Source organism: Contarinia nasturtii, unplaced genomic scaffold (assembly GCF_009176525.2).
Source record: "Contarinia nasturtii isolate CC-2019 unplaced genomic scaffold, AAFC_CNas_1.1 Cnas_scaffold_993, whole genome shotgun sequence".
In the NCBI taxonomy this organism is placed as follows: Eukaryota; Metazoa; Arthropoda; class Insecta; order Diptera; family Cecidomyiidae; genus Contarinia; species Contarinia nasturtii.
In genome coordinates, this window is record NW_022198340.1 from 2,172,317 (window position 1) to 2,198,787 (window position 26,471).

Sequence of the window (26,471 nt, forward strand, 5' to 3'; positions counted from 1 at the left end):
ATGAATGCGAAAGAAAAACCCAAAAACAAAACGGAGCACTAGTTGACTGCTCGTTTTCGTCAAAAACAAGAAGAAGAAAAAAAAGCGAGCGAGGAGATGTTTTGAGGATGCGATTCAATATGAGTCATCTGTGCAAAAGTGTTTCAGTCGCCGTTTTGACATCGAACGAGAGATTTTTGTCTATGTCTCTCTCTCTGTCTTGTTGCCGTCAACAAACGGCAAATAGCCACAAAATAAAGCTTATGATAATTCAGTTGATTTTCGGCATTCGTTCGGAGTCGAAGAGCAAAGTAACGGTGTAGTTTTGTTTTTCTCGTTGCGTTTTATTTGCCTTTTTACGCGGAAGACTTTTGTTCGCCTGGTTTTGCAAATAGAAATAAAACCGATTGCCAACCGTATTATATACATGTGAAAAACGTACATCAAAAACAATGCTGGCAGAGAGATTCGCTGTTTGTACATAAATTTTCACATTTCCGACAAGCAAATAGGACGTCTGCTAAGCATTTTGAACTTTTCGACAAACAATCGATAAAGGAATTTAAACGAAACGAAAAACAACATTTATTTATTATTTCAACGGATAGAAACAGAGACGTTTCAATTCAATTTATTTTGTGCTATATGGCAATGCAGCATTTAAAAATTCGACAAAACGATAGAAAATAACAGTTGGAAAAAGTATTGCATTTGTGTGAAAACAAAGTTGTATTTTCAAAAGATAAAGCGATCACACAATCTGCGTCAAAATAAAAAATAAAACAGAAAATCACATCATCATTGTCATTGTCATCGTCATTGGATATCCCATTCGCAAATAGCTTTTTCCGACTTCTTGGCCAAGGAGCGACGGTTATCATTACTTTTAGTGACTGAATCGATGCGTAAATCTTGATAGACGCGCAAGTGGACACAGAGATTGCTTATCTTCAAGGTTAAATTCATAAACTCTTCCTCTTGTTTGTTTGGAAGAGAACGAGCGACAGCCGAGTTGGCAAAGAAATAAAAAGAGAAATTATAGATGGACGAAATGGCACATAATAAAGATGAAGAAGCCGACGAAGAGCTATTGGGGCAATTGAAAGTATTCGATGAGATAAAAAAACGTTCAACGTTTCGGCATCGATTGTGCAGCTGGTGGAAATCGTTGAAGTTACGTTCTGCATTCGGACACATTGGCTTGATGATATCGCTTTCGATTTATTGTGTAGTCGGGGGTGTTGTAAGTATATTTCAGATTGACTTTATTGTTGAACGTTTGTTTGCTTCGGCGTATCGAAATTCGAACTTTTGTTGTGCATATTTACAAATTGAATGATACAATATACTTGTTTTCAAGAGAAATAGCGAATGCATAACAACGTGAATTTCGAAGAATGAAATGTAGATTTAAATGTAGATTTAAATGTTTTGTGCATTTTCTATGGTATTCTTCAATATTCAGTTGTACGAACGTGTATACAGCGTTCGTTCAACTGAGAATACACACATATATTCTTCATCGAACAAGAATAGAACGTTTCAGCCAAATTAGCCAATAATTTGGAATATATGCAAATAAAAAAAATGATATTAAAATATTTGCGCGTACTCAACGAAACCAACAATGGAATAATACGATACGAAATGTACGTGTGCAAATCACAATCAAACCAAAGCATAGACGTCGTAGACATTTCATGCTATAATAATTGGATCAATTCATAGGGCACACGACACACCGCCGACATATTTGCGTAAGAATAGGAACATTTTTCAACGTGCTCCAAAAATGTATGCCAATAAATTATAAATATATATTGCGTGTATTCATAATTTAGACGGGTAGTGTTGTCCTTATTTTGTGTCGCAAACACATTTCATCACCGAATGATTCGCATTCTAATTTTCATTCTCGCGACGATTCCTTGCGGCATACATTGTATTCGATTCGGATAAATTGCGACAGAAAAGCGTTGAAATAAATTTATATTATGGCTTAAACTTTTTTTGTTCATTTGTACGTTTTGTAGTCGCATCGATGCTGTTTTTTTCCGCTTTTGTCTTTTTCTCCATTCCATCACTGGGCGTAAAAGAATGACAAAAGAAAAATGAACATTTTTCGGCTATGTACCGCAAAAATATGGCAATTGGCAACTAGGAAAGTATAAATTTTTCTCATGGGAAATAATAAATGGTATTTGCTTTACCGTGTTCATACGGGCCAAAGATCGGCATACACTTTGCGCTATGTCTACCAAAAAAATAAAACTGAAATCATCTTTTTCCCAACTGGTGCGAAGAAAAACGAATCAAACTTTTGTTTTTTTCATTAAATTACCGAGCCGACAATGAGTACCAATTTATTTGAATTTTCACCATTTTTTTATGATACATAAATTTCATTTAATATGCAAAACGAACAATTTTTACGTGATTCCTTATTACATACATACGCCTGCCACTCCAAATTGCTACCCGGTACTCAAAACTGAAAAACAAGATGAACTTGAGCGCAGAAGAAGCCATTTGAGTGTCTGTGTGTCGGTCGGTCGGTCGCTTGGTGTATCAAAAACCAATTTTAAAAATGCATTTCGTTTGCAGTGATTTGATGGCTCTGTGGGCCGAACAATCCACTCAAATAAATCGTACATAGCCGATTTAGCATTGTAAGTGTGCGCATCTTTTGTATTTATTCAACAGTTTTTTCTTGTATGTTTTCATATTATTCATTGAAAAATGCGTTATATTGGATGTGGCACAGCGGCACTGTCTGTGGCTGTGACTTCATTGACGGTGTTGCTTTTGTTGTTGCCATTGTTGTCGTCATTACACACACACACACACATAATGTATTACCACATTCAGAGATGGAGATGCTATTTTTAGAGCGTGTTTAACGCAAGTCCATACACACAACACATGTTGCTCCCGTTCAATACATGACCGCACAATTTATGCGATTGAGAGAAAAAAAAAATCCGCCCGCCACCAACGAGCACTGCATGTTTTCACTCAACGACGGCAAGAAAAAACATTTATCTCAAAAATAAACAAAAACATTGTTTTTATTTGCTGACTTCTGCTTCGAATTTGAAACGATTGAATATACTTTGTGGTTGAACGCAATTCAACTCCATCCATTTGTTATGTTTTGTGATTCTTTTAAGTCGTGTGCAGCAATCATGAGAATGTATGTCTTGTTCAGGAAATTGAATGTAATAATGAGGTGAAAAGAATACATGCAAACCATGTATGTGCCGCACACGAGGATATAGAATGTTATTTATCATCATCATTCAACGTATTAAACGGTAATAATTTACGACATATTGTTGCTAATATAAAGACAACGCACACACGACGCTCATATAAAGACAAATACTTTTGTCGACAACAAAAATAATTTACCATTTCACAATTGAAACCACACATTGGATACACATTCTGTCCATTGTAGACCACCGCAAATGAGAAGTTTGATTGAAGTTTGGGTTTTTATTTTGGAACCTAATTTTTGATAAAGAAGCGATAAGATTTCTGCCTAAAATGATAAAAAAATAAAATTCACATATAGTTGGCGCCACATTCTATGTGATAAGCGTATACTTTCCACTTAGTCCGTTGCAACGGAAAACAAGTTTGCATAGAATGCAGCGCCAACTATATGTGAATTTCATTTTTTATCGTTTTAGGCAATAAATCTATGGTTTTCTTATGGCTTCTTACCAAACTTACCGCATTACTTATCTAAATAAAACAATGACATATTACGGATCGAGAAAAAAACTCATTTGTGATTTAAATATTTAAACGATGGGAATTTGTGTGAAAATTATCTCCATTATCCCATGCAAAAAGTGAAACGACCTACAAAATTAACATTATAATGAACTCTTTGTTTTTTGTCTTATTTTTTTTTATTCCTTTTTGTTCGCTTTTTTTTCTCTCGTTTAAAGAATACGGTCGATATCATTTCTCGTCTGTTCTAGCCAGTTAGCTCCAATTCTTTTGTCATATCACAAAATAATAAATATGGTGCCGTTTGTAGCATGTGGCACATCCTCAACATCTCACATCGCATAAACTGTGAAAGTGGGTTACAATGCCTATATGATGCATGCTGTATCTAGTTCTGTATTCAATATAAAGAGACATTCTGCCAAATCCATTATTTATTAGAATCATTGTTTTTTTTCTGTTGCGTGTAATCGCTGTGCCATTTCCACCACAAAAATTGTCAATGAAATAGAAATTTTTGAACCTCGTATACGATATAACAATGTATCAAGTGAGCATCACATCAAGAGAAAAAAAAGAGAACCGATTTGAACTCTGAGAGTTCATGCGCAATTGGTCGAATAATTTTCAGTGTTGAAACAGAATGGAAACGGTTTATAATAATGATTTTGGCATTGGGTCATAAAAACCGTTATACCAAAAGAAACACATACTATATAGTGGTGCAGATAATCAACAACAATAATAGCAATAAAAATCAACATAAACATCATGGGAGAAGGAAAAGATTTCCGTCAAGAGCGAACTAAAAATAAACAATTGCATTAGAAAAGATGAGGCAACCAGCCGAACCAAATACAACAAACAAAGAGATGGAAAGAAAGAGAGGAAGACATAAAAACAAAGCAAAAAAAAGCCACTGAAGCAAAAGGCGAGAACGCTGCGAAAAATAGCGCGCATAAGAAATAATATTGTGATACACGTACGTAGTACATACTGCATAAATGGTTTTAACATGAGGCTGTGCTTTCTATTCGTCTACAGTAAATTTGTGTGCGCCAATTCACCATAAATTCGTTTTTTCTTCTCTGTTTGGATGATGGCAATTCACAGCAACAACCGCATCCAATCCTTGGATACAAACATAGAAAAGCGATGTGGTATGCGAACCATAGTGTGTTTTGGAGAGTTGATTTTTGCGTTTTTCTTCTTCTTTTATTTGTTTCACACATGAGTGTGTGATATGAAAATGGCATTATTTAGGCTCAGACTTTTAATATAATTTCGAAATGGTATAATGGATCTTTGGATGGAAATGTGTCTTCTACGTTTTCTTCCAATATACATATAAATAATTCATGTTGCACGTCGAGCTAGTGCGAGAAAGAGAAAGAGTAGAACGAAAAAAGTCATGCCAAATCTCCTGCTCGACACTTGAGATACCCCAAAAAAATAATAAATAGCACTACGATATACTATCAGTATTTTTTTTTTCAAATGCCACCGCGCTGAATCCGTCTGATAGATATGTATACATAGACGATAGATGACAGACGATATAGCATGTGAACGACGAAAGCATAATAAGACAGATTTTCGATTGTATGGGGACTGGTTTAAGCCAATATTTTTTTTTTATCTTTCGTCTGTATCCTTATATAATCCGCATTCCAGCGCACATTCTGCAAGTGAAGAAAAAAAAGAGAAACACCGACTGATGCGGCTATAAACCCTTGTGAAAAATGTGCTACCAACCATATTGCTGTATACCATTTATATTCCCATCCATCAAGATAACATGACTTGATATAAATGAGTTCAACTACATTATTTGTGAATCAGTTTTGAAACTTATCGGAAACTTGAGAACCGCATTAACCCCGCGGTTTTGGTTAATTAACAATGATTTCAAACGGAAAACATGTGCATGCAATCATCATAAATGTTGAAGCTGAACGTAAACAAACAACAACTAATGAGATTGTTTTTGCTTTAAATGAATGCTTATTACAAACTCAATACATAAACTTGAGAAGTGATAAAGAGGCGCTGACAAAAAAAAAAACGTTTGGTCAAACCGTCATCTCTTTGTTCTCATCTAAAAATCCATATCTATCCGTTCTGAATCTTTGGACCTATTTTCACAAGGGTTTCAAGCATCATAGATGTATGCTGCATTCTTTTTCACATCTCATATTGCTTTGGTGATGAATCAAAAAAGCCGAGCGAAAAGAAGATGGAGATAATGATAAACATTGAAAGTATTCCCGGAACGGATTAAATTGTATTCTCTTATTTGTAACTACTTGTATTTTTACACACGATTTTTGTCTTTGAGCCTGCTCCAGTTTTTATTCATGTTTCACAGATGAACGTTTTCATTGTCATCAACAGACAATGTGTTACCTTTTTTACTCTCCACCTGTTTGTTTCTGTATTATTCTTTTTGGATGTTGATTTATTTGTCGCTTTGTTTTATTTTGTGTTTGGGTGTGCGGTCGTCCGCATTGGTACGAGCATGATTTGCTTATACATGCCGAAGTAATCGATGAGATTATATTGTTGTTATGCAATTGTGACTAGACCAAGTAAGAGCATTATGTTTATGGTATAAATTGTTAAAGAGAAAACGAGAAAGAGAAGAAAATATTTATTCGCTCGGTCTGCGGGTATTAACCAGTATGTTTGACATTTCAATGGCATAATTATGTTTAATGAAATGAATGGTAGCATGTCACCGTGAATGCCATACCAATAGATGGACTGATGAAAAAGCAAAATCGAAACATGGCATGAAAAACTTTTTCTATTCACGAAACAAAAACAATATAAAAACAACAAAAGTTAACAGTTACGAAATATATTCAATTTTCGAGCACAATACACACGTAGATAGATGCTCTAAAGCAAAAAGCGCACGTACAGTACTTTTCATAAGCTTGCATTCGAAATACGGATTGGGGCGATGTTGCTCATAAAACTTTGACGAGAAAAAGAGACAAAAAAAACGTTATAAGAATGAAAGCAACTAAAGCTTGAAGAAAACAATAGAAAAACAAAATCTCATTCGACATGACACACACTCACTCACTCACTCAGACAATTGGGAATATACATTGGAGTCACATTGCTGAAAGTGATAATACTCGCACTTCAGCATACGTGAATGAGCACGAAAAAAAAAACACACGACCAAACTGAGTAAGGACAACCAATGGTAAATCAATAATAAAAACAATTTCAGTTCAACGATTTTTTCGACATTTTTCTTGTTTTCATTGTTACTTTTCGGAATTTTCGGTGTTCATTTCATGCAACACTCTTTTTCGGTATGCCATTTTTGATTTGACCATATAATATTTTATATCAGATACGAATTTTTTCTCACTTACGGTGTGTAAATAGCCCGATATTATTACGTATTTCTCCAAATTGGATTCATCAAATTGTTTGACTCGTTTCGCCCCGATTGTTATCACATTGTTTTTTTTATATCTCAGATAAGAATACTCAGCATTCGAATGAGTCGGGCATGTATGGGAATGGGGAAATATTTTCACGCCAAAAACTATGCCATCTCCAAATTAGACTCTAATTAATTCAATAACGTCGATGAGTTTCCTGACAAACTCTGAACTTCATTGAAAGAAAAAAAATCAATATTCTTTACATTGAAATTCTTTTCTCCTTTGCTTCTACTTCAGAACACGGTGAAGTGAAAAGTGGTCTTTTTGCAATATCATCACCGTTTTCATAAATATAAAGATGGCGTTCTGGAAAATAAGTTTCTTTTTTTTTCTCTGTATGTATGTTTGGCAATCATCGTCGAGAATAATGAATGAACACAATACTGAAACGGGCGCAAGAGAAAAAATAGTAAACGATAAGCGAATATTGAAAAAGATAAGATGGGCACTTTCAACTTCCCATCATTTTCCATGATATTACATGAATTTCCTTTGACGCTTTGGCTGCATTTATACGTTATTTCATTCTAAATATACACTGCGCTGCTTTATTTTCAACGAGCATTGAATGCTTGGGTTTCACTCTTTTATCACTACCACGATCCAGATAGTAATCAAACAGCAACCGAAAAAAAGGAGTAAACGATACCAAACGAAAGTGAACATAATTCGTATGGCCACAAATAAAAGGGCGGTAAAGCTTCGTCGTGAAATCGCTTTGGGATGAAAATATCGAATTTCCTCTTTGAGTTGACGGCTGCGGTGCTGGCACACTGCTATGTACTCATTTTGAGTGGTACGTCATAAAGACGACCCAAAGATTATATGTTTTACTAAAAAAAAACACGTTAAACAAATGATAATACAAGTGTAAAACGCGTTGTCGAGCAAATTCGTTCAAATGGAAAATTACACACATTGTTTTTGGTGTTCCTAAAATGTAATTATCATGGGAAATACATGTATTTTTCTTTTGGACATGTTTCACATCTAAACAAAAAAAAAACAACAACTGTTCACTTCATTGTTTACATCGTTACGTTTAAGCAAATTCAATTACACTCAAATTAGCACGTTCGCCTCTTATATTGATACGTCATCACCTCCCCACCATTATTAACACGACACACCGAACGACAATGGCAATCACAAAAAAAAAACTTAACATTTTTATCCATGTTTGTTAAATAACAGTTTTGTTTGGCCAGTGACCGTCGCTTGCATTCCAATAGTGTCAATGTCATTAGATGAAAATATCGACATTATTGTATTTTCATTGTTTCTGTATGCCATTTGAATAAATCCTCTTCCAGATTTTTCGTTCGCTTGAAGCACCAGCCGAAGAAGACCGGGCACACAAATTACATACGAATGTAATAATGGAACGTGATTACTTGATCGGCAATCTAACGAGTCTGGCAAACATGACCGATTTACGAAATCGAAATCTAAATCGTGTGATAACGTATCATTTGGAAAAATATGAAAGAGTAATATAAAGAGAAATAGAATGCAAACAATTCTAGTTTCCGAAATTCACAAACAATACCCCAACATTGTACATATTTCGAAATAATTGCAAATCATTAGTTATAACATAACGTTTAGCGAATTGTTTGAATTGTTTGCATTTTTCACTCGAACCGACTGCAGTCGAGTTCATTTGAAGCGGTCGCCAGACAAAGGCATAAAAATAATTTTGCACATCTCACATTAGGTAGCACAAGATGCAGTACAGGGAGGAGTAACACTCGGCAGTAATGAGACACTTCCCTATACACAAAAATGGACTATTGTACAGGCGATATTCTTCTCATCGACCATTCTAACGACAATAGGTAAAATGAGTTTTACTAATTATAGACACATCAACATCTACAAAAATAGCACAATTCATCGTTTGTGATGCGTGCACAGATTTGTAATGTGACTTCAAAAACCGGTTCACTACAATCATGATCACAATGCATTTGGTTTTTCGTGAGTGTTTGTGTCAATGTGAAATTTGCTTTACATTTCACGAAATCAAATAATTCTGATCAAATGTGAGGAGAGAAAAAATGTTGCGTTTCCAATCCAACAATCCAATTAATTAGACATTTATCTAGATTGGCGGAAAATCCATATTTATAGAAATAAAATCTCGCTGCGTGCATGTATTATGCAATTGACGTGTTGGCCATTGTTTTTGCGGCTCTATTAGTTTCGTTAGATTTTTTTCGATAGTATTTCATACAATCTGTGTCATGTTTTCTATTGTATTCATTCACAGTGTATGGCATTGTTATTTTTTCAAACAGGGTACGGAAACTTGTATCCAACTACAACCAGTGGCAGAGGATTCTGTATGTTATTCGCATTAATCGGAATACCATTTACACTCACCGTTATCGCCGACTTGGGTCGAGTTTTTGCTACAGCTGTATCGGCCCTTGGAAAAAAACTACCATCACTCACCAGTAAGTCTTTGGTGTTCACCTTGCAATATTTTGTGTGTCGTTTTGAATTCCCTTTCTTTGCATTTTATGACCGCTAACCTTTTCCATGTTTTCTTATTACATCAAATGGTTTTCCTTATTCGAACGACCAATTCGGTTTACCACACTTTGGTATTCGTTTCGTTAATGTAATGGTTTCGTTACATACGCACATTTATTAAATCTCATCATCTGTCGTCATGAATTTCATGAAAAAAAACGAAATAAATTGAATCCGACAACCAAAAACGACAACGCATCGCTAAACAAAATTAATCGAAATTTAACGAACTGACTAATTAAAATCAATTTTCGTTTGGCTTTTCGCTCCATCATCTAAAACATCACATTTTTATCTCTCGGCTAATCGACATGGGAATATAATTTAACCACAATGATTTTCGCTGTAACCCGTCAACAATTGCCAATGCCATTACCACAAATGTAAGCTTATCATAATATATAAATAAATAATTGTCAAATGCTACTGTCATTAGCGCATTGTTGAAATTTCAATCATTACCACAAATGGCTTTGCCACACAATATCAAAACCCGGCAAAACATTCAAAAGTCCGGATTAAAAACACAAACTCTTCACTCATGTAATGTCTTTTTGCATGCTCTGTTCTCATCATATCGTAGAATGCTTTAAAGTCGATACGGATTCAACGTCGTCGGACAAAAAATGGTTGTATGCATTGGCTTCGGTATTCTTCTTGGGCTTTTATTTGGCATGCGGCGCTCTAATGCTGCAAATGTGGGAAGAGAAATGGGGATTTTTCGAAGGGTTTTACTTTTGCTTCATAACGATGACAACGATTGGATTGGGCGATCTGGTGCCTCGTAAGTGCTGACAAAATATATAGAGAAAAAAAAACAAGCTTTATCAGAAAAATGATTACATACTGTAATATGTAAAGGGTCATTACGAACTTTCGCTGCAAATATCAACTAAATGACATAAAACACACAATCAAAGTCCTGAGCACTTTTGCACATAGTTTGTATTCACCCACTGAACACAGTAGATATAAGGAAGCGTAAAACATTTAATTGCCTTGTAAAAAACTTCAAAGCTGATTTTTTAATGTGCTCCATATTTCACTTGTAGAAAAAGCCGATTATATGCTGCTTTGTACTTTGTACATTCTCTTGGGTTTGGCGTTGACTAGTACTATTATTGAACTGGGTTCGTATTCTAAAAATAAACTACTGTCTTTGAATATAAACTCTTGTCAAGTCCAATAACATTGAATTACAATTTTCTTTAAGTTTTATTATTGAACATTTGAATACATCCATTTTTTTCTCTTTGATTCGGTTACTTTGTTGAACTTTTTTTTCATGTATACTTGAAATAGTGCGGAGACAATACAATGAGAGTTGGAAAAAAATACAGGAGATGTCCTTAGCGGATACGCTTCGACGCATGCAATTGGGCGGCGACGTATCGGCCCTACAGAACGATATTAAACGCATACTCACGGTAAATTTATTAAATGACTATGACTTGGCACTGATTACGCAGTGATATAGGTAGCCACACACACAGCTTGAAGAAAAAAAAAATCTATGATTGTGATTTATTAAGAGACTGCTTTGACATTCAAAAAAATATTGACTGAATGGCATTTGTTTGAATTGAGATATGTAAAATTCTTTCAATGTTTTTTTGGAGATGGAGCTTATAAAAATGGAATTTATCGATATAAAATCATATTTGGTTCGGCGGCTGAAATTCGGCCATAAAACAATCATCATTGATTATGAATTTCCTTTTATACATTATTTGTGGGCGCGTTTGCATCGATTTAATTTTTCATGTCTTGACTATTTTATATTGTTCTTTTACTATTCTTACTTCTTTCAACTAATTTATTCTATTCTCTTTAACTAAATTCAACGTTGAAATGTCACCGAAATGCTTCATGAGTAATTGTTTAAATGCTGCTTTATTGACTGCTCTTGAATGTACTCCATTGGCGGAACAGAAAATTCATTGCGTCCATATGTTTCCGTGATTCTGTACTACTTATTTGCCAGCAATTTAAATGGAGCCATTTAAATTTCCCATTGAATGTTTCTCGATTTATCTCCTAGTTAACTATCGTGTCATTAATGTCACCATTTCAAAATCGCCATAAAATCCCTCCATTGAGACTTTGGGGAACAATTATAAAAAAAGGGGAAGAACAATTATAAAATAGTTTTTTTTACGCAACACGTTTTCTGGACTGTAATCAAGTAAAGTAATTTTTCTGTCTTATCACGATTTTCTCTCTCCTTAGAACTTGAAGCAGTCGTTTCAACTTATTCTTTCTCTTCTTCAAGTTTTTTATTCAATTTTTTTTTTCAGCATGAAACTCATCGCATCAATCTTTAGATTGTGTTTCAAGCGATGTTCCATTTTCTGTTCTATTCGATCGATGATGATAAAATCTATAGCAAAACGTTGTGAACTTCATCTAATTTTTAAAACGAAAAATTTTCATATAAAATAAAATGTTCATAAAACGTCCATACTGTTCATACTGCGATAAAATTGCAAATTAAAATTCCTCTATTTAGTTCGTAATGCATGCGCAATTGCGCATATTCAGTTGTTTTTTTCTTCAATTATATTTATTCGTTCATTGATTTCATTTAGTTATTAATTCACTGACCCTCTCTCCTTTTCACCATATATAACATTATCTATTTATCTATCTATCAGTCGACGTGCTAAATGCAAAAAATTATCATAATATTTAAACAGGTTTCGCGACGCGGAGCAATTTCAGACAAAGGAAGAGATGACGTCGATGACCAAGAAATTGCAGCCTTGGCTGGCGTGATCATGGAAGAAGTGAAAAAATCACAAATCAAAAATAAACACAATATTATTCAAATAGTTATCTATGAGTCGTCCGTTTAAAAACGTGTGCCATACAAAGTAAAAATGTCAAAAACACACACACACACACGATATTACTATTAAATAGAAAATCTATACAAGTTTACAAGAAGCCGTACTTGAAATGCGCTACGAAAGCGCTATTTATAAATGACGCATTTGGAATTCGGTGTAGATGCCGCAAACAAAAAACGAATACAGCACAAAAACCATTAATGATCAAATGAAATGAATCAACTTATGAAAAGATTTTGAAACACACAAAAAGAAGTGAAACAAACACATTACAATACGCATTCAGCATTTCTATTTTATGAGGATAGTTTCATATATTTGGTTTCTGTTTGAACGGGTATCAAACTTTTTTTTTATATATACATACATTGTCCGTAACACGTGTTAAAACTTAAGCATTATTCATAAATTCATTTCACAATTTACATATGCCAAAGTCGGTCAGCCGCAATAAATTGCCATTTATATAGTTGGGTTTATATAGTAGTTCTATCTAACATTTTATAGGCAAATGTTTATCTGTTTTAATGTTGTACACTGAGAATAAATCGATTCAATCACCTATTATAATTGTTGGATCTGTTTCTAATTGATTTCAATTATATTTTAACGCTTCATGTCTCGGCTTAACTCGATTTGAACAATATGTATCGTTGTATGAATAAAACTTGCAGTCGTTAATATTGCCTAGACAAAATGTGTGTGTATTTATGTCTGTGTGGGTGCGTTTTTTTCCTTTCCTCCTTCTATTATGTGCATGTACGTACATATTTTCCATTCGGCGTACACGTCATGATTACCATTATCGTGACGGAATTGAATGTACGTCGTTTCTGGTATGTATTTATTTTCAGTTAGCGCTTTTTGTTCTACAAAATTTCTTCGTTCCGTGTGGTGTCTCTATCTTGCGCGTACACAATGTGTTTTTGTGTGTGCATATATCTATTTGAATCCATAAGCATGTTGATGGATTCAAGTGAAATATCTGGTTTGATATTTACGTATTTGTCTTCTTTTAAAATTCCATCTGTCTACGTTTCCGCCACAAATTTATTCCGAGAAGCCAGTTATTTTCGATGTTTTTATCCAGTGTTTTTGTTCCAAGACCGGCTTTCACAGTTTATTTGCTCTGGTTGGTTTATTATATTATGATTGTTTTCAAAAATCACATAACCAACTCCAATGATAGCACAAATCAAATTTAATTTAATTAAATGCACAACAGTCAGTTAATCATGTCAATTGCAATTATTTGCATATTCTGAAAATGTTGAGTTGATAATTCGATGCAGCAACTCAATCATCAAATTGACTAATTTGGTAAAAGTGTAATTTCGAGCAATAAAAGCGACACAAAACAAACCGATTTGTAAATGCAGTAAAATTGTTGCTCCATAAAATGTGCCAACCGAAAAACTGCAGCGCAAATGTTTTTGACCTCTATCGATTTTACCTTTCACTCATCAAACACGAATATTCGTACACTCCTTGGCGTACTGTCTCTCTCATCCATTTCGCATGCAAAAGAGATTTATGTGTCACAAGAGAGAAAACTGCACAGAGCATATTTACTACATGTATTCAATGTAATCGTCATTCAATTAAATAAAATACCTCACCAAAAAGCATCCCAAATGCATTTTAATTCAAAGTTTTGTGGTATTTAGTAATTATAAGTTGTTATTAGGCTCAAATGAATCACACATATAGTGTATTTGTATATATTCACAAATTCACAAATATTTCTCAATATTGCACGGAAATTACATTTAGAAATTTAATGCCTTGACGATATATGTTATATTATTCAAGCCAGCACGAACAAATTACAAAGCATAACCCACCACTTGTGATAACATTGAAACATTGCTGTTTCCGGCAGTGCATCGCACGCAGTCTCGCAAACAAACCAAAAACATTAAATGGACACATACAGAACGCTAATGTTATATCTATGTTTGAATGGAGCATCGAGATGTACATCTCATGTTCACATTCGCAAAATTTGCTTTTAGCAAACTCAAGTGGAAAGACCCAAATTTGAGCACTAAAGACATTTTATTTGGTACATATATGTACAGTGTATACACATGAAAATAGTAGTAGAGCATAATATTTGCTTTTCCATTGAAACATTACCTATTTAAATCCACTTCGCATTGGATTCAATATTGATCTGTGTGTCTCTCTCTCTATTTGCTGCACATATTTGGACAAGAAAAACAAACGATAACAAGAATTAAACTATGAGCTTCGAAATTAAAATGCTAAAACAGCTCCAGTTGTTGATATAAATTTATAATATAAATAAACGAATTGGGCTAATTTTTAAGGAAATATTGACCATATCGTTTACTTTGCAACAGATTTTTCTCATTCGTTTCATAGCCGCATTACAATTTATTTGTACCCTTACTCTGTTGGGCAAAAAAAAAATCAATTTATTCAAACATTCGATTGTACAACATACTTCAGACTAAATTTTTTTTACATTGAATCGAGTTCCACTCCATAATTTATACCGATTAAATCGCCGGAAAATCCCAAACGAAAATCATCGGAAATAGTTTCGGAAAAGTCGAACAAATACGTTCGATTCAATTGAGCGCAATGTTCGATTAAACAAATGGAAAATAAAACAATAAAAAAACATTAAAAATCAGGTCGCATAAACTTTGCCAATGAATTTGCGTATTTGAAAATATAGGCTGCTTATTGTTTTTTCTTCTACTTTTTCCATTCTGTCACTCATTACGAATGACAATGAATTTCTTGTAAATTATTACTTCGTCACAGTTTTCAGGAGCGTATTTCTAACCCACATTTTGACATTCGAATAAATAAGAGCGCACAGCAAATTTATTAAATGATTGCACAAGCCAATAAAAGGGAAGCCAATAATATTACCAATCGACACAACGTCTTGACCGTTTAACAAAAATGTCCATTCTGAATGCAAAAAAATTCAATTCAATACAATTTTCGATAATGAATATATAACAAGCGCTTATTATTTATCGAAATGAGTTCAATTTGAGTGAATGTCAATCGATTATTTGGAACGCACAATTTACAATTAAAATTCGATACGTCAACACAAACGACTAAACACATCTTCAGTGATAATTAATTAAGCGTTCAAATCGAATCGAGACTTGTTTAATTCCTTAAATCAAAATTTACACTCGAAACGTCTTGATTTTTTAATTTGAACTTACGCCCAACCGGGTTCATTGCCAAGCTACCACTATCTATTCAAAGTATAAATATTGCCATTTTATTTGTAACTTTGATTTTATTGATTGCGATGCGCATTTGTGGTAAATTGTATTCCTGGAATTATTATTTTAATTTGTTGTTTGTACGTAATGCAATTGAATCCGATCTCTTTTCATCTTATCTCTCCCCTGTTATAATTTTTCACCATATTGTTAGAGCAATGAAAATACAGCGTTGGAAATATACTAACTACACTTACCGCACACATATACAATATGCCATGGCATCAGTGTGTTCACGTTAAAATAAACATATCAACTGTTCACATTTTATATCGTAATCCGATGATTTTTATGGCTGGCAGCTATTTGAGAAGTTATTGCCCCATTCTAAATGAAATGACGTGCGTTAAAACTCTCTTCGCTACGTTGCGGGTGAGAATAAAAAAAACCCGGGCTAGATCTGTATGCTTTCAAAATAGCGCGCATATCATTAAAAAAAGAGACTAGAGACATAAAATGCTTTGCAAAATAAAAAGAATAATCTCTCTCTCTCTCTCTCTCAGCAAAAAAAAATGTACAGCTTTCGAACAAAAAAAAATATTTTCTCTATTAGAAAAATGCAAAATTGTTTGCGTTTTACGCTGTCTCTCTGTTTTGAGCTATCAATGGAATATAAATTTCGTTTATTTATTTTAAATTAAGCGGAACAAACGTTTCGAATGATAATCGAATTTCGATTGTTCTCTTTCCATTTGCATCTTCAATTAAATTAGCTCATTGTTTTCTGAATATTGTTTGTAAAAATATTTCAGTCAGACTGAACCTACGTCGAAAATGATAATATTGGAAAATCCTTCGTTTTTTCTGACGCGATCAACAATTTGTGACTGCAAATCGTTCGTGGAAGGAAATACTTCCAGAACTAGTATGATCACGTTAATCGATATTATTTTTATTTTAATGATAGATAATTACAAACATTTTTGCCAAGAAAACAACCACAATATAATATTATGTTTATTCAATGACTGTTATTTTTATACATATAATAAAAACAAATTATTATTTATGGAATTCCAGTCTATTGACTTTTTGTATGTATACTTTTGACAGAAGATGTTTTTATCATTTCGCTAAATTGTGGAAAAGTACATAATATTTTGTATGGGCTTTTTTACAAGGAATAAATACCCAAATCAAAGTTACACATCGATGTTGTAAATGATTTATAAAAGATATATTTGACTTATATTTTCTTCGGCGCAATATATTTCTTATTTAAGAAAGTAATATGACTCAAAATAATTTAAATAATTATACACGTTTTTGCGAATTTTATAGCACCGAATATTATGGCGTTGGAATCCTAAATGAGTGGTGTACATTGTTTGAAGTGTTTCTATGCAAATAAAATGAACAAATTTGGCTTTTTTAAACGAACAGCATATTTTCAATAAAATATGTGGAACATAAAAGAGGAATAACATTTCAAATCAATTAGGAAAAATATCAATGTTAAAATGTTTAAAAACATTGATTTGTTCGAACTGAAAAGTGAAAACATATATTAATTTCAGAGAAGCATTTTTACGAGGATCCGAAATTTCGAATCAGAGCAGCACTTTTTCAGAAGATTTTTAAATTCAGAAGATTCGAAAACCGGCAGAAGATCCGGTTATTTTCCGCCCTGGTTTGAACACGAAATAAATTCATTTTTCCAAATTAATCTTCCGAAATTAGATAATTTCACTGTATGAAAATAGCGTAAATGAATATCGAAATTTTGATATTAAACATGTATTTTCATTGTTGGCAACCAACGTCACGTAGCCAAGCGATGAGTAGTATCACTACTCATGATCATGTGAATGTGATACAAAATATTTTAACAGGCAAACTCTTTGATATTCATTGATATGTCAATTAACTGAGCACAATAAAATGAACAAGATTTCCATGTACGTTTCAATTGATATTATGTTTGTCGTACATTATACGAAATAGTATGCATGCCATTTCAAAAGCAAACAAAAGCCACATGGGAATTGGCATCGATAGCCGGAAAATAATAAGAAAATGTTTGAATCGAAAGTCGTATTTCGCGGTGTAAGATGTTAGCCTTTAAATTTTGTCAGATCAAACATCAATTTAATAATTATGGGTTTGACTGATTGTTTGGTCGGATTCAGAAGTGGTTACACTGAATTGGTAAACTTCAAACATCGTTAAAACTGAATTTACAGTGTGAAATTCGTATGTCGAATGATGCATAAAAATTGAAATTAAACATGGTTTATGTGCGTATGATTGACTGAGTTGACTGGGAGCTAGATAAGCATGCAAACGAGCAAGTGAATAACTAAATTCGCTTCTGATATAAATTTCGATGATTGTGTAATTCATTGATGGCATTCGGAGTCTGAATTCATTGATGTCTTTTTGTTCGGAAGACGGAGAGTCTTCCCACTGAATACATTGAATGCATGGCAAAGAGTTGAATGAAAACCTTCATGAAAATTAGTTTATCAAAACGATGTGAATGCAGTATCGAAAATTAAGCAGTGCAATGCACACTTTAGCATAATAACTACAGTGCAAAACGAAGCATTTGTAGAGTAGCAAACGTAACATGCCAATTATCTGATTCCATATGTAACGAAACTAAAAGCTCCCTCTTATCTAAGATAAGCTCGACATGAAATTATTGTACCACCAAATATTCCGTCAGTGTATGACGTTGGATAAGCGACTATTCATTGGTATTAGTTTCTTTTTCTATTTTTTCTACTTCTCGTTTTTTTTTTTCGAAAAAAATTAGCTCGCCGAAATCAAATACTACTGACTTAACTTCAATTACTTTGCATTGGGTCTTATTTTCGCTAGCGATGTGATTGTGTTTGCGATAGTGTGTGTGTGCATGTGCATGCATATACTGGATATCAAAGTGTATTAAACAAGTACCAGTGGTTACATGCGTCATACACATATTTCGATTCATAACTTCTATTTTTGCGACCGTTGTTGACTGATTTGCACGTATTAGTGGGCTGTGTAATTTATGGTGGACATAAACTATATAAGTTAGTGGTGAGTGCAATCATCCATTTAGTTTTAAGTGAGTACAGTAAACGGCGCGCGCGCGAAGCACTCAAAGCTGATAGTTGATCATTTGTGTTTTTTTTTTTGAACGAGTTATTCTGACGATTATTCGGTGGAATCGTCACTTTTACTTAAATTAAAAACGAAAAAAAAAAACGAAACAAATTTCGATTATCAAAAAAAATTGCAATAGTAAATCATTCGTTGTTCACAATCAGTGAAGAAGAAATAAACGATTTAAAGAGCTCCCGCATTTTAAGGATATTATTATACTTTTTTGATCGTCGTCGTTTTGGTTCAATTTCAAACGGCGAAAAAAAATCAAACGAAAACGATTTTGTTACGGAAAATAAAATCGAACTTCCATCAAAAGTCAAATAAAATAAATTTAATAAAATTATAATAAAAAAAAAATCGACGAAGAATGGCAGGACGTGTAGCATCGGATTGGGGATCGACGGCAAATACAATGGCAGCCAGCCAAATGTTCTACTTTTTACTAGTGCCACTGTTTGTGCTTTGGTTGATTTACTTCAAATTATCTCGTCGCAATTTGAACAAACACGCCGAAAATATTCCTGGGCCGCCTGGTTTGCCGGTTATTGGCAATTTATTCGATTTAATGGGATCATCGCACAGTGAGTATGCTTTTTTTTCACAAACAAAAAAAAAATGAAGTGTGCTTGTTTCTTTATGAGAGTTTGAGAGCAAAAGAGAATTTAAAGAGTCGCAAAGTAAGTCGTCCGTGAAAAATAATAGTTTTTAATTGAATCAATTTTAAATGTTCTGTTATGCAGTAGTTTTTTTTATTGGAAGGGTTGAATAGTTCCAGAAAAAATAAAGAAAAAAAGACCAATGCAGTGCTGCTTTTGAATTCAATGCCTTTTTTGTACTTTATTAACAGAAAAGTTCACTTTTGATATTGCCATTAGAAAGTGCAATTGATGTTCATAGTTTTGCTTTATTCGCAAGGCGGAATTCATTTTTCCTTCTACGAAGCAAAGGTCACCGGACAAACGACCATCCGCTTTTCAAGCATTATATATATACGGTCTATATACGGTCTATATTGAACGAACGGCGATTTGTTAAACGGAATCAAGGCATATATTGTGTGATCCGTTCACGTTATATATTCTATTTTTGAATCAAATCAAAGCGACGAAGTACACTCTGCGTAAAATCACCGAACCGCTAATCAAACAAAATTCTCACATAAACCATTTATGCTGTTAATCAAGCAAATAGCCTTTACTTCCCGTTTTTTGTTCATATTTTTCAATTACGTTTTATTCAAATAAATATTTGCTATGCACGCTTGCTTCGTTTGCGCCGCGCACGGGCATGAACCGAGAATTCAGTTACCGAGATGAAAGTATGAGTATCGTTTTTTATTATTTTACATACTTTGTACGAGTGAATGTGATTGTGGCTGTGTCAACTGAATGTGAATTAAGAATGAAAATGTACATCTCTCATGTTGAGTTGTGTAAGAGTGTGCTTCGCAACTATTGAGTTGCGATGCCAATGCTGGATGGTGTTGTTTTTTTTTTTCATATTTTTTAATTCATACGCTCGTTTTCTATGTCAGACGTTTTCCGGACCATTTTGGAGAAGAGCGCTATGTACGATTTCGATTCGGTGTGCAAATTGTGGATCGGACCAAAATTGATTGTGTTCCTGTTTAATCCGGCTGATGTTGAATTGATTCTCAGCAGTCATGTGTACATTGATAAATCGGCCGAATACGATTTTTTCAAACCATGGTTGGGTGACGGTCTTCTCATCAGTACAGGTAAGTTATGTATTGTATTACTATTGCGTTCGCGTACGCTGTTCAGATGAATTGTAAATGCTATTACGCATCCATACAATGCCGTTTAGTGGAGGGACGCCAATTTTTCATTTCGTCTTCATATTCTGTGTTCAATTTTGTGATTTATTGTAATTTAGTCTGTATATTTATGTGTTGTTGTGGTCTCTCTTCCCGTCGATCAGGTCATAAATGGCGTTCACACCGAAAATTGATTGCACCGACATTCCATTTAAACGTTTTGAAAGGTTTCATCGACTTATTCAATGAAAATTCGCGTCAAGTCATTAGAAAATTGGATTTGGAACTTGGAAAAACATTCGATGCTCACGACTACATGAGCGAAGCAACCGTTGAAATTCTATTAGGTAAGAAAATTTTATGCGCTTTTCCACATTTATCACATTCACCATTTATAACCATCTTACAAAATTTCGATTTCATTCACTTCCTTCCGTTAACTTAAGAATCGTTTTGTCTCCTGCGGTGATGCATAATTATGTTGCGATTTTCGCCTTCCGCTTGTCGCGTATTTCACTTTGAGAGGGACTTTGTAAAAGCAGTAGCACAAAATGATGATATAAAAAAAAATTCGCGACGTGTAAATTTAACTCCTTTATTGTTTGCCCTTTGTGTGATGACAGCTAAACTTTTTTTGGCTGTTTCATGAATTTTTGCCTGAATGTTTATGAAATTCAATCATTTATTACAAGAAAATTGATTGAGTAACGCACACACACACACTTTTTTTTTGGGGAGAAAAGTTGTTTAACTTGACTGTGTTGCTGTAAGCAAAAATACTTTTGGTAATTTTCCACATGCCTCACCAGTTTCGTTCAAAGACAAATTGGTGTACGATACACAATTCATTCATTCACAATTCCATCGACGATTAACTGGGTGCAATTCCCAAAACGTTTATATCTTCTGTGGTTTTACTCAACTTTCCTGAGAATTGATGACGCAGTTAATAAAACGAGGTCTGTTATGATTTGTACTATCAGTGTTAATCGCACCAGTCAGTCATGTTGGATTTTATACCTTCTCGGTGTACTTGGTCTATTATCTAACATTCTTCACGTTTGCGGCTGCTTACTGGTTTTCGAATACTTACTGGCACCGAAAACAAAAATCAAATCAAATCACAAACCGAGTGCGAATGGAGCGACATTTATTGAAATGTGTTGGTCCGTGTGCGCTACCATCAATCCGCACGTACACTATAAATTTAGTTGATGCATTCCCCAAATGTCGCCATCTTCCCACTCTGTTTCTCTGAAAATGATTGAATAACTTCAAACATACGGTTTTCACTCTCCATGTGTAAATGACGTGTTTTACAAGAAGAAAAACACATTTGATCGCACCGAACTGGAGTGCAAGTCGAAATGCACATATGGCGTATGTTTCGGTCTTTTTTTGCCTCTATCACATAGAAAAAGTGAATTGTAGTGCTAATAGTGCATATGCTGGCTGCCGCTAACTAACGAGAACATTGCATAAAAGTATCTGCAATGCTTGCCAATTATCTAATCAACTGTGTGTCTATGCCATGAACACAATTCAACAAAATAGTGGCTCGTAAAATTCGAATTGTTTCCAAGTTTTCTCGAATTTTCGAATATTCTCCATTTTAAGTATCGTTTCTACAATTTTCTTTGTTTGCGTATGCACATCGAATTAATTTTATAGTATTTAATACGGAATACTGAAGTATTGTCTGCATTGGTGTGAAGCATATCACCGGTTTTAGAATCGATGAATATTTATTTTTATAAATAGATGAAAATTGAAACGACACCAATTCTCTCTATCGCACAAAATTACGCACATGATGAGTGACTGAATCATAAATAATCTTTTCAAACAAGTTATTTCACTTGTCATTTCAGTTAACTCCTTATTCTGAATTCAATGCAACGTAATGCATTCCGTCTATTCAAATATATGGAAAATGTGCTAAGTGTTGATCTCCGTATGTAAATTGGGATAATATATACTTCTTTTTTAAAAAAGAATATTTAATCGTTTATGATATCATTCGTTATTCCTTTCACCATATAACCGCCTATCGCACACGACTGTTCGATCGAATGCAAACCTCTCATTTCTGGTTTGTTTGAATTTCATTGCTGACGACAGCAAACGCATTTGATAGAAACATTAATGCAGCAAAATTATTGCTTCATGACTTCGATGACGACGACGACGGCGACGACTTCGAAAACAACAACAACAACGACGGCGGCATCAATGCATAATTGCAATATTGCCTCATTTTTGCTTTTTATTTGTTACTCGAAAGTTGCAAAAAGCAAAATTAATAAATGAATAGCGGAGTCACTAAAAACCAAACAGAGCAGCATAAAACAAATTGTACGAAATTTACACATATTAATAATATATTTATGTGAACCAATTCATTACTCTACGTATCGTAGGCTGTCTCTTCAACTTCAATTGTATAACGAAAATGCATACAGCAGTAGAATTTAAAAGAAAAAAAAACTGCGATGATGAAAAAATATATAAATCGATCAAAGGTATTATCTCACATTCTCTATAGTCTAGCAGAGAAAGTGGTTTTCTAACATCTCACGCGCGCGCCTTTGTGTGTGTGTTGTTGTTGTTGTCTGGTTGCTTTGCAACTTTATTTCGGTTGTTCGGCTTATATTTCAACGGTCATGTATTCATGCAGAGGCACCATCCATTGCTTATGCCAGCTTGTTTGAATTGAATGGCTCGTATGCAGAGAGAGAGAGAGAGAGAGAAAAAAAATATGAACAAATCCAATACCAATATTATATAATAACTTAAAACGCTACTGTTCACATAATTTGGTGCGATTGCAAAAAAACGAGACGAAGAAGAAATAGAAAAGAAAAACTGTGTTTATACATATATTAGCGTAAACATGTGTGCGATTTGTTATGTGGTGTGTATATACATCGGTTGTTTTTATGAGTCTAATAACCACTAGTGCTGACTGATAAGGTGAATTCACTGAAGGCAAACCAAACACTCTTGCTAAACATTTCAACGCGCCGCACTGTTTGCTTTTATTTTAATGTGATTTAGCAATTTGCTCATATTCATTACCAATTTTACTACATTTTTTTTTATTGGATGAACTGCGAACGACACATCGCATCAAATCGGGGCAAACCAATCAATCAATCAATTTTGCACCGATACTAAAATTTATTTAGCACATTAAAACTTTGGATTTGATGATGATGTTTTTTCATTTTTCCCTAAAACAGAAACCGCTATGGGTGTATCGAAAAAGACTCAAGGTCAATCGGGATACGACTATGCAAGTATGTTTTCACAATTTAATTACGATCATTTTCAGTTGCTATAAATGAAATTATAAACCCTTTTTTTATGGGGTGTTGATTCAATTTATTTTCCAGTGGCTGTTATGAAAATGTGCGACATTTTACACGCTCGCCATCGTAGCTTGTGGCTGAGAGCTAACTGGATTTTCAATTTGACCAATTTGGCTAAACAACAAATCAAATTACTCGGCACCATTCACGGTCTCACCATGAAAGTTATTCGAAACAAGAAGAACGCATTCAAACAGGGTGCCCGCGGTTCATTGGCCCGTACTGAGATCAATACCAAAGGTTTTGGCACTGGTTTAGAAGAGATCCGGTCAACAACAACCGTTGAAGGATTATCATTTGGACAGTCATCCGGATTGAAAGACGATTTGGACGTTGATAACGAAGCCGATGATGTTGGCGAAAAGAAGCGTTTGGCATTCTTGGATTTATTGTTGGAAAGTGCACAAAATGGAGCCCTTATCACCGATAAGGAAATTAAAGAACAAGTAGATATCGCTAAAATTTCTATCGCAAATCAATTGTACTAAGAAGCATTTTTTATTTTATTTTTGCAGGTCGATACAATTATGTTTGAAGGACACGATACAACGGCCGCTGCAAGTTCATTCTTCTTATCGTTGATGGGCATTCACCAGGATATTCAAGAGAAAGTTGTTCAAGAGCTTAATGACATTTTCGGCGATTCAGATCGTCCGGCCACATTCCAAGACACACTCGAAATGAAATATTTGGAACGTTGTTTGATGGAAACATTACGTCTATTCCCACCGGTGCCAATCATTGCTCGCGAATTAAAAGAAAACTTGAAATTGACCGGCGGTAAATACACAGTTCCAGCTGGTGCTACAGTTGTTATCACAACATTCTTATTGCATCGTGACAAAAACATTTATCCAAATCCAACAAAATTCGATCCAGACAATTTCTTGCCGGAAAGACAAGCTAATCGTCACTACTATGCCTTCATACCATTTTCAGCTGGTCCACGAAGCTGTGTCGGTAAGCGAACGACTACTTTATCTTATATTCATGAGATGATTGTCCGACTCTCTTTTTCTCTGTACAGTGCATCAATTATGCATTTGAATTTTAAATTAGAGTGTTCCTTTTTTTTCGCTTCTCCTTCGGCTTGCTGATGCCGTTTATTATTTGAAGTGCTTCTTTGTTTTTGATGTATGATGATGTTGCTACCGGTTGTTAAATGCTATTTATTTATTTTTCCAGGTCGTAAATATGCAATGTTGAAACTGAAGGTTCTACTTTCTACCATTTTGCGAAACTATCGCATTCGTTCCGATTTGAAGGAGGAGGATTTCAAATTACAAGCCGATATTATATTGAAGCGTGAAGAAGGATTCCAAGTCCAACTCGAACGACGAAAACCGATGGCAAAGGCTTAATTAAGCCTCAACAAATTTCCACGATCGATAAGCACCATAATTTAATACGAAAAGCAAAAAAAAAATTACAACAATTTACTTTTAAATTTTCTCTGAACATTAACACACTCTCCCTTTGCTGTGTGCGCGTGTGTGTATGTGAGTGAAAGAGAGAAAGTAAAAGACAATTTCATTCTATAAATGCTCATGTTTTTACCATTTAATAATGCCTCATGCTCCGAGAAACCATTTTCAATAGATCAGTGTATAAAGTATTGTACGGTGTAACTATGGCCCAATCAACATGCACACAAGGAGAGAGAGAGCGAAAAAAACGGAAGCTGAATACATACTTGTGCAAATGAAATATGATTCCCAACCCACGCGCATCCCTTCCCTTGTCCCTCAACAGCACAATCATGAATTATTTAAAACATCAATTAAAAAGTTTAAGTTAAATGGAGAGGATAATTATATACTATTTGATTCGGTTCTGTTTAATATAGATTAGAAGATGCTGTACGTCGATAAAAAAATTCCGCTAATATCCAAAATTTACTTGTGTTGTGTTTATCTTTCTTTATCGCAAAATCATCTTTTTAGTACTTAATGTACAATTGAGCAACAAGTTTAAATGATGTCTTCAATAAGTTACAATATTGCGATGAATGTCAATAAAATTTTATCTAGAATAAAAACTATAGTTGAACGGTTGTTTTTATTTTCACCATTTGTGTTTCTCTCATTTGATTCATTCATTTCAGCTTAGCCGTTTACGGATTTGCAAATGTACTTGCATTCATCACATTTAGTCTCGCCGTCTTTGGCCTCGTTGTGGTGCGCACAGTTAACAAGATGTTAAATACGGTGATGTAAAGTGACCGGAAAACAGTTTCGCGAACAAGGACAATTTAATGCGAACAAAGGATGAGATGGGGGAGAGAAAAAAACACCGTATCAATCATTTTAACGCAACGTATTTTTAATGGAAATTTCTATTTTCAATGTTTTTCGATCTTAATCTAATGCCAT

General features: G+C 34.1%; 2 protein-coding genes across 4 annotated transcripts; both read left to right on the plus strand.

Moving 5' to 3' along the window:
• Positions 1-233: 233 nt before the first annotated feature.
• Positions 234-13,251, plus strand: LOC116343163 (TWiK family of potassium channels protein 7). 3 transcript variants are annotated; one of them, XM_031771080.1, is made up of 8 exons: positions 234-1,222; positions 8,501-8,677; positions 8,905-9,025; positions 9,488-9,646; positions 10,321-10,509; positions 10,778-10,855; positions 11,028-11,152; positions 12,422-13,249. In XM_031771080.1, exons 1-8 carry the CDS (start codon positions 1,022-1,024, stop codon positions 12,578-12,580), a joined length of 1,209 nt encoding a protein of 402 aa, XP_031626940.1. In that variant the 5' UTR covers positions 234-1,021; the 3' UTR covers positions 12,581-13,249. The 3 variants fall into 3 exon arrangements, with proteins under 3 accessions (XP_031626940.1, XP_031626941.1, XP_031626939.1); XM_031771079.1 differs by having other exon boundaries at positions 235-1,222; positions 10,309-10,509; positions 12,422-13,247; XM_031771081.1 differs by lacking the exon at positions 8,501-8,677 and having other exon boundaries at positions 10,309-10,509; positions 12,422-13,251.
• Positions 13,252-18,900: 5,649 nt separating this feature from the next.
• Positions 18,901-25,997, plus strand: LOC116343162 (cytochrome P450 4g15). Its single transcript, XM_031771078.1, has 7 exons — positions 18,901-19,532; positions 20,486-20,689; positions 20,893-21,075; positions 23,971-24,027; positions 24,124-24,545; positions 24,615-25,059; positions 25,285-25,997. The coding sequence occupies exons 1-7, from the start codon at positions 19,319-19,321 to the stop codon at positions 25,458-25,460; spliced, it is 1,701 nt and encodes a 566-aa protein (XP_031626938.1). The 5' UTR covers positions 18,901-19,318; the 3' UTR covers positions 25,461-25,997.
• Positions 25,998-26,471: the final 474 nt, after the last annotated feature.

Coding starts and splice junctions, on each gene's coding strand:
- LOC116343162 (XM_031771078.1), top strand. CDS start 19,319: ATGGCAGGACGTGTAGCATCGGATTGGGGATCGACGGCAAATACAATG. Junction 19,533..20,485: donor TTTAATGGGATCATCGCACA/GTGAGTATGCTT, acceptor TTTCTATGTCAG/ACGTTTTCCGGACCATTTTG. Junction 24,028..24,123: donor ATCGGGATACGACTATGCAA/GTATGTTTTCAC, acceptor TTTATTTTCCAG/TGGCTGTTATGAAAATGTGC.
- LOC116343163 (XM_031771079.1), top strand. CDS start 1,022: ATGGACGAAATGGCACATAATAAAGATGAAGAAGCCGACGAAGAGCTA. Junction 10,510..10,777: donor ATTGGGCGATCTGGTGCCTC/GTAAGTGCTGAC, acceptor TTTCACTTGTAG/AAAAAGCCGATTATATGCTG. Junction 10,856..11,027: donor TAGTACTATTATTGAACTGG/GTTCGTATTCTA, acceptor TACTTGAAATAG/TGCGGAGACAATACAATGAG.